Source organism: Alexandromys fortis, unplaced genomic scaffold (assembly GCF_014885135.2).
Source record: "Alexandromys fortis isolate MF-2015 unplaced genomic scaffold, M_Fortis_MF-2015_v1.1 scaffold_25, whole genome shotgun sequence".
NCBI classification, from domain to species: Eukaryota; Metazoa; Chordata; class Mammalia; order Rodentia; family Cricetidae; genus Alexandromys; species Alexandromys fortis.
The window spans coordinates 1,394,064-1,406,498 of NW_026067904.1; the positions used below are offsets into that span (position 1 = coordinate 1,394,064).

At 43.2% G+C, this 12,435-nt stretch overlaps 1 protein-coding gene across 1 annotated transcript in view; it reads left to right on the forward strand.

Moving 5' to 3' along the window:
• Positions 1-203: 203 nt before the first annotated feature.
• Cdc23 (cell division cycle 23) overlaps positions 204-12,435 on the forward strand; it is a 21,950-nt gene continuing 9,718 nt past the window's right edge. The window contains exons 1-9 of the mRNA XM_050134828.1: positions 204-380; positions 466-538; positions 3,824-3,961; positions 5,728-5,770; positions 6,153-6,258; positions 6,375-6,507; positions 9,479-9,656; positions 9,738-9,835; positions 9,962-10,043. Coding sequence (XP_049990785.1) covers positions 220-380; positions 466-538; positions 3,824-3,961; positions 5,728-5,770; positions 6,153-6,258; positions 6,375-6,507; positions 9,479-9,656; positions 9,738-9,835; positions 9,962-10,043 — 1,012 coding nt within the window. The 5' untranslated portion in view covers positions 204-219. The remainder of the gene's footprint in view (positions 381-465; positions 539-3,823; positions 3,962-5,727; positions 5,771-6,152; positions 6,259-6,374; positions 6,508-9,478; positions 9,657-9,737; positions 9,836-9,961; positions 10,044-12,435) is intronic.

A 12,435-nucleotide genomic window follows, 5' to 3' on the forward strand; every position in this document is an offset into this window, starting at 1 on the left:
CCCTTCGCGTTCTAATTTACCTCCCTCAATAACTCTTGCCAATCAGGGTGCAATTGTCTCTTTCTCCCCACCCCGCCCCACAATGCCTTTTTGGCCCATTACGAAGAAGGTTTGTGACTGGTTGTTTCGGAGCAAGGCTAAGCCAATGAGAGGCAGACCTTTTCGGCTTTGCCGAGCAATTATTGTCGACGCTGATTGGCTGGAGCGGCCGAGAGGAAAATGGCTGCGAATACCTCGGTAGTCTCTGTGGCCGCGGCGGCGGCCGCGGTACCGGGCGTGTCCCCTGGCGCGGATTTCTCAGACTTGCGAGAAATTAAGAAGCAGCTGCTGCTCATCGCGGGGCTCACCCGGGAGCGGGGCCTGCTTCACAGCAGCAAATGGTGAGAGGTCGCGGTCGGATGGGGCGGTGCTGGATCTCGGCCTCGGGGGTCTCGCGTGGCTGATGCAGTTTGCGTGGTGTTCCAGGTCCGCGGAGTTGGCCTTCTCTCTGCCCGCCTTGCCTTTGTCCGAGCTGCAGCCGCCGCCGCCTCTAACAGAGGTAAGGACGTCGTTACAGTGGCGTTCCCTAGCCACAGAGGGATGCGGCCCAAGAGGTCCTCAGCGCCCTGTCACTGGAGGAGAGCCCACTGCTCGGTGGAAATGATGTAGCTGAGACGCCGGCGTTTGAACTGGGCCTTACGAGCGAGTTCATGTGTGGGGGTTGCTTGTGCCTTGGAAGATGTAGTCTCTGCTGTTACTTAAGCTGGGGAGAACTAGTAAACAATTACTGTTTGAGATTTCAGCCTTGATGGGGTGGAAGGGATGGCTCAATGGTTAAGAACCTCTGTTCGATTTCCAGCACCCTCAGCAGGCGTCTCAAAATCTCTTGCAACTCCAGCTCTTCAGGGGATCCCACACCGTGTACACACACCTATGCAGTATATGGATACACATGCATACACATAAAGAAAAAGAAATCATTTCTAAAAAATTCATCCCTGGCCTGGAGAGATGGCTCATCGATTAGCAGCACTCGCTCCTCTTCTAGAAGAGCTGGATTTGATTCCTAGTATACACAGAGGCAGCTAACAAGTTACCTGCAACAAAGTTCCGGGGAGATCCGATGCCGTCTTCTGGCGTGGGACGGCACCAGGCATGCATGAGGTGTGCAGACACATGCAGGCAAACCATTCACACACAGAAAACAAAAACAAACCAACCCTTGGAGCCTTTAGGGTGTGAGGTCAGCCTGGACAATGCTAATAAGAAACATGAAATCATTCTTCTACACTGTAGCTCTTCGCTGCAGATTGATTAGAGTCTGTGTCACATGCTTTTAACCCCACTCAGGAGGCAGAGGCAGAGGCAGGCAGATCTCTGTGTTTGAGGCCAGCCTGGTCTACAGAGCAAGTTCCAGGACAGCCAAGGCTACACGGAGAAACCCTGTCTCCGTCTCCTCCTCCGAAAGTGTTCTAGGCACATACGATTCAGTAAAATTAACCATTCTCATTAGCAAAAGGAGGTAGAGTGCAGGCGACTTGCACGCAGGTTTTCTTCTGTATTTCAGGCATGTTCTCTACTAAAACCATCAATGTTGGCAGGTGGCAAGCTTTCTGCAGCTGGGTGTGGTGGCTCATGCCTGTAATTGCAACACTTGGGGTCCTGAGGCAGGGGGATTGCCAATTGTTTGCGGCCAGCCTATTGAGCAAGCACCTACTTCAACCCTCCAACCCCCTCCTAAAAGTGACAGCCTTTTCAGTTGTAGATAATACTAATAAATTTCCATTTTCCAAGAAGATTAAGTAAAGCAATGAGGGTAAAATTAGACATATATTATTTTATATGACTTTTTAAAGTCATTGTGATTTGCATCTGTCTTATTAGCTTGTATTTCTCTGTGCTGACTGTCACAGTGCCTAGGCACATGGGTGTCCGTAGCAGGATAAAGCTTTGTTGAATGAGTAAACAATGAACACTCTCAAGTGAGAGAAGAGCTTCAGTAAATAGCCCCCTCTCGAGAATTTATGTCACTTGGACCAGATAAGATGCCGACAGCTTGAGTTGGACTCCTGGACCACACAAGATGGAGGGAGAGAACTGACTTCTGAAAGTTGTTCTTTGGTCTCTACTTACTCTCTCTCTCTCTAAGTAAATGCAAAATACATAAATAATTTTTAAGAACTCACATAACACTTACAGACATTAAGTGTTAGCTATTGGTGAGGTTAATAGCTTCCAGGTTGCTGCGAGATATGTTGACTCTCTTTGCTGAATTGTTGAGCACGTATTTATTTATTTCTCGCTAGGAACTGGCATGAAAGAAACATTTAAGTCTAATTTAGCCTTGATCTGTAATTTAGAGTAAACATTAAAACTTCAGGGGTTTGGTTTTTGTTTTGTTTTCTTTTAGGTACTGGATCTAGGACCTGTGCTAAGCAAACTTTCAACACTGAGCTGTGTTTTATATTGTCAGTTCTCTTTCTACTTAAACAAAAAGATTTGTTTTCATTTTATGTGTCTGGGTGTTTGCCTGTGTGTTTGCGTCTGTGTGTGTGTGTGTGTGTGTGTGTGTGTGTGTGTGTGTGTGTGCGCGCGCGCGTGTCATGGAGGGCAGAAGGTAGCCTGCAGGAGTAGGCGCAGTTTTTCTTTCCTGCAGCCACTCTCAAATAATCACTCACAGGCTTAATATAAATTATAAATGCTTGGCTAATAGCTCAGACTTATTACTAACTAGCACTTAAAACTTAACCCATTCCTATTAGTCTAATGCTGCCCCAAGGCTCTTGGCTTTTACTTCTATCATATTTTGAATGTCTGACTCATTGTCCATCTAGCTGGCAACTTCTCTAACTCTACCCTTCCTCATCTCATCATTCTCAATTTGACTTTCCCACCTAATTTGATATGTTTAGCTATTGGCCTGTCAGCTTGTTTATTAAACCAATCATAGTGGCATATTCACACAGTGTACAGAAGGCTTATTCCATAGCCTGCAGGGGTTGGTTCTCCTACTATGTGGGTCCTGGGAATTGACTCATGTTTTCAGGCTTGGTGGCAAGTGTTCTTAACCTTCTGAGTCATCTTGCACAAACCCAGGCTTGTGTGTGACAAGCAGGCATATTCACCATTATAATAGAGGATGACCCTTTTTTCTCCCCTCAAGATACCGTTTTCTCTTCTCCCTATTCTTTTTGCTCCTTTTGACTTTCCTCCCCTCTTCTCTTTTGACACGGGGCCTCTTGTTGCCCAGGTTGTCTTGAGATTGGCTGTAAAGCTGAGAATAACTTGAATTCATCCTCCTGCTTCTACCTCCCAAGTGTGGGGATTATAGGCATACCCTGGGGTTACAGGTGTAGGCTGCTATGTCTGGTTTTTGTGTGAGCTCTGGGAATGCAAATTCAGGTGATAATGTGTGTGTGGCAGATACTTTACTCATTGAGCCAACCCCCAAACTCCAACCTTCTTTCCTTCCTTTTTCTTTTTTCTTTCTTTTTTTTTTTTTTTTTTTTTGAGACAGAGTGTCATTATATAGCACTGGCTGGCCTGAATCTCACTCTGTAGTCCGGGCTTGGTTTTAAGTCACAGAGATCTGAGTGCTAGGATTGTGCCACTTTTTATTTTGAAAAAAAAAAAAAAAAAAAAAAAACAACTTTGGAAAAAAGGTTCTTTGCCTTTACAGGTGATACACGTATTAAAAACTACTGTATAAATGCATGTATTTACATATTTTGGGGGAGGAGAAATAGTTAATCTTTTCCTTTATCTTGCAATTAATGGATATGCTTTTTAAGGTGAACTTTGGCTGTCTTAGTCTTAGCCACTCACACAATCCTGTTTTTTCTAGGAGGACGCTCAGGATGTGGATGCCTACACCCTGGCCAAGGCTTACTTTGATGTTAAAGAGTATGATCGGGCAGCACATTTCCTGCATGGCTGCAATAGCAAGAAAGCCTATTTCCTGTATATGTATTCCAGATACCTGGTGAGGGTCACTTTAAGATGTTATTCTGCCTTCAGGGAAACATCTGAATTTAGAACCAAGAGGAAAATTTTTATTAAAAATAAATTAGATATACATATGTGTATATGTATGTGTATATATATATGAATGAATGTTTTATGTGTATATATGTATGTGTATCATGGGTGGGCCTAATACAAGCAGAGGCCTGAAGAGGAGTTACAGATGGTTATGAGCTGCTATGTGTATGCAGGGATTTGAATATGGGCCATCTAGAAGAGCAACCAGTGCTCTTGACCACTGAGTCATTTTTCTAGCCTTGAAAAAGTTTAATTTTTAAATACCTAGGTAGTAGGTCACCAAGTGAATATGCTTAATGACAATATTGCAATAAAAATAATAATAATAGGAATAAAAATAGGAAGCCAGACCTGGTAGTGCACACCTTTAATTCTAGCACTTGGGAGGCAGAGGCAGGTGAATCTTTATGAATTTCTAGCAGACTAGGGCTACACAAAGTTAAAAAAAAAAAGAGTAACAAAGTTTAAAAAAATAGCAACGTATATGTAGGTAGGATGATTATTAACAGGATGACTCTTTTCTCTGGGTTATTATTGCATTGATACTACTGCTTAAGAATTGGTAGGGTGTGGTGGTGTCTATAATCTCCACATTATAGATGCAGAGAGCTCAGGATCCCAGGGAGTTCGAGGCTATCTTGGTCTGCACAGTGACGAAGTGAGTTCCAGGCCAGGTAGTGGTAGAGATCCTAACTTAAAACGAAAGGCCTGAAAGCAGGACACGATGGTATACAAGTAGAATCCTAGTACTTGGGATGCCAAGGCAGAAGGAGTAAGAGTTTGAGACCAGTTTGTGCTACCTGGTATGATCCTGTCTCAGTAAACAAACAAACAAAAAGCAAAAAAAATAAAAATAAAAATAAAGGAACCCACACCCTAAAAATTCTACAATTGAGTTAAAAAAGTATCAGTTGATTTAAAGTTTTATAAACTCACTTTACACTTATTTGTAGTATATTTATTACTTTGTTAAAAATTTTGATAAAAAGGACAATGCAACCTTGTATGGCAGCATACACTTGTAATCCTAGCACTCGAAAGGCAGAGGCAGGAGGTTTTCTCCTAGTTCAAAACCTGCCTGGTCTATATTGAAAAGTCCAGGTCAGCTATGGCTATAATAGTGAAAACCTGCCTCAGAAAACCTAAATAAATAAGAAATGGCAAGGTAAGTAAAATTAATATTGTATTTGTAATTGTCTTGGATACTGTCCTACTGTGTAACATAGCCCAGGCTGCCCTGGAACGGTTGTCCTGCCTGTACCTCTGCAGAGTGCCAGGTTTACAGGCATGTACTACCACATACAGCCTTTCTTGGGTTTTCTTTCTTTTGTTTCTTTCCAAGACTGGGTTTCTGTGTGTAGCCCTAAACATCTTGGAACTCACTCCATAGACCAGGCTGCCCTCGAACTCATAGAGATCCACCTGCCTCTGCCTCCTGAGTGCTAGGATTAAAGGCGTGCGCCACCACCACCCTGCTGGATTCTCATGTTTTTAACTGTCTATAATTCATCATTATATTTAAGTCTTTGGTGCTCAATGTACTCACATTTAGCCAGTGGGAACACCTGAATGAATGGTTGTTTATAAGGCAAGTGTTATTTTGCGAAGACTTTAGTTAGCCTTGTAGATAGAGTCAGGCTGCTGCTTTTAGGAAGCATTTAGAATAAGGTGAGAAACCTGTTTATTGATTCTCTCCCTCTCTTACAGTCTGGAGAGAAAAAGAAGGACGATGAGACAGTTGATAGCCTAGGTATGTCTTTTCTTTTTCCTGTCTAACCTTTTGTCCTAGAAAGCAGATCTGCATGCTTAGATGCTGTATAGGCCATTGCAGGGTCCATCAGTAGACTCCATGGCTCATGATTTATCTCAGCTTCGGGCTGTCCACCCAGCTCCACCGCTTGGTTGCTGTGAGAGTTGGCTTGCTTCCCTTAACCCATACTTGATTTCTGCAACCTAAGGTGGACAATTCAGTTTTAATTGAAACTTGTGATTTGTAAATATTGATAACCTACGACTGCACACCAGCCATCATCTCGAGTAAATGGATTGTGTGAGGGGTTGCAGGGATAATTTTGGTTGATGATAACAAATATATGTGTGTGTCTGAGGATGAATAATTCTTTCTCTCCTAGGACCCCTAGAAAAAGGACAGGTGAAAAACGAGGCTCTCCGAGAGCTGAGAGTGGAGCTCAGCAGGAAGCACCAGGCCCGGGGACTTGATGGCTTTGGCCTTTACCTGTGAGTGTCACCAGGGGTTGGCGCTTTCAGCAGCGTGTTTGCCCCTTGAGGAGAGGAGAAGGGAGGAGACATTCTCAGGCTTTAACCTCCCTGGTGGCTCTGACTTTCTTTCCCAGGTATGGGGTGGTGCTTCGGAAACTGGACTTGGTGAAAGAGGCCATTGATGTGTTTGTGGAGGCTACTCATGTTTTGCCTTTGCACTGGGGAGCCTGGTTGGAGCTGTGTAACCTGATCACAGACAAAGAGATGGTGAGTTGACCTAAGCTTCATGGGGAAACCTGTGATAGTGTTGTGGGGAGAACGTGCTCTCACTGTGAACTTGGTTCAGAGCTGGCTCTTTGCAGTTCCCCAGCCCCTCCACTGTTCTGTTTGTGGGAACTTGCTAAGTAGCTTGGGTTTATTTAACTTGTGGTTCTTCTGCCTCCACATACCTACCTCCCTGGCAGCACAGGTGTATACTCTCATGCCTGGCTTTTTGTTTGTTTGAGACAGAGGCTCTCTATGTAACCCTGGCTATCCTGAAACTCTGTGTAGACCAGGCTGCCTCTGTCTCCTATTAAAGGTATGTGCCTTTATGACCTGCCCTGAAATCTTTTTTATTAGTTGCTGCCTGTGAATTTTGTTTATTTATTTATTTAGTATGCAATGTTCTGCCTGCATGTCTGCCTGCAGGCCAGAAGAGGGCACCAGATCTTGATACAGATGGTTGTGAGCCACCACATGGTTGCTGGGAATTGAACTCCCGACCTTTGAAAAACAGGCAGTGCTCTTAACAACTGAGCCATCTCTCCAGCCCTGTGAATTTTGTTTAGTATTCATTTTGTCCTTTAGTAGTTGATAGAACAACACACTTCCTTTCTTTTGTTGCTCCTAAATTGCTAAAGGTAGACCAGGCGTGGTGGTGAGTGCCTTTAATCCCAGCACCTGGGAGGCGGGTCTTTATGAGTTCAAGGCTATCCATTTTTCTGTGTCTTGAATTCCAGGCCAGCCAGGGCTAAGACTGTTGTATGGAGCGGCAGCGGGCTAGCTTTACCCGAAATAACTGCGCGGAAATTGTATTCTTTTAAACACTGCCTGACCCATTAGTTCCATCCTCTTATTGGCTAATTCTCACATCTCAATTAACCCATTTCTAATAATGTGTGTAGCCCCACGAGGTGTGGCTTACCAGGAAAGATCTTAACCTGCGTCTGTCTGGAGTGGGAGAATCATGGTGACTGCCAGACTCAGCTTCTTTCTCCCAGCATTCTGTTCTGTCTACTCCGCCTACCTAATTTTCTGTCCTATCAGGCCAAGCAGTTTTTTATTAGTTAACCAATGAAAGCAACAGATAAGATACAAGACCCATCTCCATCATAAGACCTTGTTTTAAAAACTACAAAAGCTAAAGGTGGGTTCATTCTTCTGTTCCCACAACAATGGTTTGTACTGCTCAGTCAGTGTCTGAAAATGTATCTTTATTTGTATTCCCCCTACATGAGGCTTCCCTTGTAATCAAATTATGCAGAAGCAATTTTTTCATCTTGCATATCAAAATCTCTTTTTCTTATGTATACAGTGTTCTGTCTGCATTTATGCCTACTCTCCAGAAGAGGGCACCAGATCTCATTACAGATGGTTGTGAGCCACCATGCGGTTGCTGGGAATTGAACTCAGGACCTCAGGAAGAGCAATCAGTGCTCTTAACCTCTGAGCCATCTCTCCAGCCCCCTCTCTTTTTCCTATCAGATTTTTTCTTCCTTCCAGCTTCATCATTATTACTATCACTACTCAAGATACCCTGAGTTTGGGTATGGGTGGTTACTATTGGTTCTGAACATAGTAGGCATTAATTCTAGATCCTTCCCTGAGCTGAGAAAGCTCTCCACCACTGACCTGCATCTTAAGTCCGAGACATCCAGTCTCAACACCTCCAAGTCTTTCACCTCCTTTTCTCCTGTCTCTCTTTGCTGGGAGGAAGCAGTGCTGTGGTCGCTTTTCTATGGGAATCTTTCTCTTGGTTGCTTGTCACCTCTCTTTGCATCTCAGACCTGGATTACTTAATTAATAATAGATACTTTCTCTCTAGCTTCTGATTTACAACACTCTTCCATTTCTAAGTTATCCTGTGCATAGTTTCTAAAATTCCTTTTTAAAAAGTGTTTAAAAAAAGATTTATTTTTGCCTGGGTGCGTGTATGTGCACCATATGTGTGCATGGTGCCCAAGGAAGTCAGAAGAAAGCATCTGAATCTCTGGAATTACAGGCACCTGTGAGCCACCCTGTAGGTGTTGGGACAGAACTCAGATCTGCTGCAAGAACACCCCCACCCCCTCAGAGTGATCCCTTTATGTAGCCCTGGCTGACCTGAGCTCTCTATGTAGACCAGGATATCCCAGAGATCCTCTTACCTTACCTCCCAAGGAAGAGACAGGGTTTCTCAGTGTAGGTCTGACTGTACTGGAATTTGCTGTGTAGTTCAGGCTGGCCTTGAACTCATCACGATCCTCCTGCTTCTACCTTCCGAGTGGTGCTAGGATTAAAAATGTGCACCACCACACTTAGCTCTTTTTTTTTTTTTCTTTTGTTTTTTCAAGACAGGGTTTCTCAGTAGCTCTGGAGCCTGTTCTAGGACTTACTCTGTAGATCAGGTTGGCTTCGAACTCACAGAGATCCACCTGCCTCTGCCTCCTGAGTGCTGAGATTAAAGGCTTGCACCACCACTGCTTGAAAAGATGATCTCTCTGTTAAGACTAGGCTGACATCAGATTCATGGCTGTCTTTCTGTCTCAGCTTCCTGGGTACTGGAATTATAAGGAGGAGACATCATAAAACACTTTGGGCAGAAATTTTCAGTAGTTTCTTAACTGTATCTTGTTTTCTAGTGTGTGATGGGGTCTACTTTTTTTGACGCAAAGCTTCCTTAAGCAAAGCTAGTTTTAATCACTGTACTCCTGTTGCTGCCTTTACCTGGAATGCTGTTTCCTCTCTTCTCTCTATTCTATTTAGATTCTGCTCATTCTCAAGTTTTGTGGGTTTTGTTTGTTTGTTTAAGTCTATCCTACTGGGCCGTTCTCCCCTAATTATGCTTCTAAGTCAGATTCAGTGGGGTACCCTGTATTCATTTGTAGATGTTCATTAAGATTTTAGTGATGAATCCTTTTAGAACGTAATGATCTTTGGTGTTGCTTTGGGAGAAAGACCAGATTATACTAAGTGTGTCCCTCTCTCTGGGTGCTAGCTGAAGTTCCTGTCTTTGCCTGACACCTGGATGAAGGAATTCTTCCTGGCTCATATATACACAGAGTTGCAGCTGATAGAGGAGGCCCTGCAGAAGTATCAGCATCTCATTGATGTGGGCTTCTCCAAGAGCTCATACATTGTTTCCCAGATCGCAGTTGCCTATCACAATATCAGAGGTGAGTGAACAAGGGTGCTGGAGTGCCAACAGACTCGGGCTGCAGTTAGTCGGGCTTTGAACTCTGCCTTCTTTCTTTCAGATATCGACAAAGCCCTTTCTATTTTTAATGAGCTGAGGAAGCAAGATCCTTACCGGATTGAAAATATGGACACATTCTCCAATCTTCTTTATGTCAGGGTAATTTGTTCCTCCTGATTGAGCTTGATGAAGCTCCTGGATTAGATAGCATGTTTGCATGAGCTGAAGAGTGAACACCTTCTGGGTGCTTCATCAGGCTCACATGATCTTCCTCTTTCTTCCCAGAGTATGAAGTCTGAATTGAGTTATCTGGCACATAACCTCTGTGAAATTGATAAGTACCGAGTAGAAACATGCTGTGTAATTGGTGAGAGTTGGCTACTTTTTTCTTTTAAGATCTCTGTCTGTCTCTCTCGCTCTCATCTCTTTGTTGAGTCAAAGTCTCTCTATATAGCACTGGAACTTGCTGTGTAGACCAGGTTGGCCTTGAACTCACAGAGATCTGCCTGCCTCTGTCTCCAAAGTGCTGGGTTTCTATAGAGACCAGAAGAGGGCTTGGTCCTTGGAACTGGAATTATAGGTAGTTGTGAGTGGCCATGTGGATGCTGGACATTGAATTTAGGTCCTTTGGTACAGCAGTGCTCTGAACTGATGAGCCCCATCCTAGAGGTGTTTTGAGAGAGGGTCTCTCTCACCCTAGCCCAGAATGACCTAGAACCCTTTAGTCTTTACTGGCTTGTAACTCCTGGTGGTTCTTCTGCTTTTGTTTGTGCTCACGCCTTGACCTATGAGTGCAGGTGGCCACAGAGTCTAGATGTGTCAGATCATTCTGGGCCTCACAACACAGACGCCCTCTAAGGGCAGTGTGCACCCTTAGCCTAGCTGCTGAGGCGCCTCTCCAAGAACTCCCTTTGGCTTCCTTTTGTTTTTCTGAGATAGTTCTCTCAGTTAGCTTCAGCCTGCTTCAGCTTGGAATGTAACCAGTGGAGGGTGACCCTGAACTGCTGATTCTGCTGCCACCTCCCAGAGACCAAGCTCACAGCTCACGGGAATGTGCTACCCTACCCAGCTAGTATTTGGTTGTTTGTTTTCCAGACAGAATCCATGTCTACAATTCACTGTATGACTGTGGGTGACCTTAGCCTCCTGACTACTCTCAAGCATTGAGATTGCAGGTGTAGGCGTACTCGCTTTGTTTTTTAAAAAGACATAGTAGAGACTTCTGTAGAGCCCTGACTGTAGAGAACTGACTATGTAGACCAGGCTGACCTAGACCTCAGAAACATCCTCCTACCTCTGCCTCCTAAGTACTGGGTTTAAAGGCATGAACCATTTTCCCTGGTGGCAAAGATTCTTATAGAGGGCATGAAACCCTGTTGCTTTAAAGCTTCTAGGTGAATATGAAATTGAGTTTGAATGTAAATAATCAGACATAGAGTAGAAACAGTGAATATAATTAATTTCTAATAAAACTATTTTAAAAACATACCAGGAATTTTTGTTGTTGTTGTTATCTTACCAAAATGGAATCTTTTATACAATAACTTCAAATTTTCATTATTTTATTTAATAATATCTCATGTTCTCTACAAGTTAATATATATTGAAATCTATGTTTGACTGGCTTACTGTGTACATATAAGTTATACATAAGGGAAATTTTATTTTGATTTTTGGGGTAAGGTCTCAACCTATAGCCTAGGCTGGACTGGAATTTACTGTGTGGCCCAAGGTGACCTGCAGCTTTAGGCAGACCTGCCTCATCCTCCTAAGTGGGGTCACTGAAGCCAACCAAAGGGGGCGGCTGTAGAATATTGTTTTGGTTGTTGCGCTTTTCCTCTTTATTATACTTGTTTGAATGTGTTGTCATCCCATATATAACAGTGGTCTAAATTTTTTTTTAATTTATTATTTTTTTTTGTTTGTTTGTTTTTTGTTTTTTGAGACAGGGTTTCTCTGTGGCTTTGGAGCCTGTCCTGGAACTAGCTCTGTAGACCAGGCTGGTCTTGAACTCACAGAGATCCGCCTGCCTCTACCTCCCCAGTGCTGGGATTAAAGGCGTGCCCCACCACCACCCAGCAAAGAAAGGTGGTTCATGCATTGTTTTTTTTTTTTGTTTTGTTTTGTTTTGTTTTTTTGTTTTTTTTCTTTTCTTCGAGACAGGCTTTCTCTGTGTAGCTTTGGAGCCTGTCCTGGAGCTGGCTGTTGTAGACCAGGCTCTAAAATTATTTTTATTGCTACTGTTAATGAATTTTAATGTAAATATTTGTGTTTTCCAATAGTCCTAGGCTATCCCTGTGAAAGGATCATTCAAACCCCAAGGTCCTGTGACCCACAGATTGATAACTACTGATAAAAAATACACACATATGTCAGATGTGATGATTATTTGCTTTGTAAAAGTAGTCCAAAAAAAAAAAAAAAGTAGTCCAAATTATATTCTTACCTATGCTTTTTATTTTTCTGTATGTCATGAAAATCTCTTCAGGTTGGAACTGGGTTCAACAGTAGAGTGCTTTCCTAGGCCCCAGATTCATTGTTCAGCACTAATAAATGAGAAAGTAAATACAGTTTTTTTTTTAAAGATTTATTTATTTATTATGTATACAACATTCTTTCCATGTATGTTTGTATGCTAGAAGAGGGCACCAGATCTCATTATAGATGGTTGTGAGCCACCATGTGGTTGCTGGGAATTGAACTCAGGACCTTTGGAGGAGCAGGCAATGCTCTTAACCACTGAGCCATCTCTCCAGCCC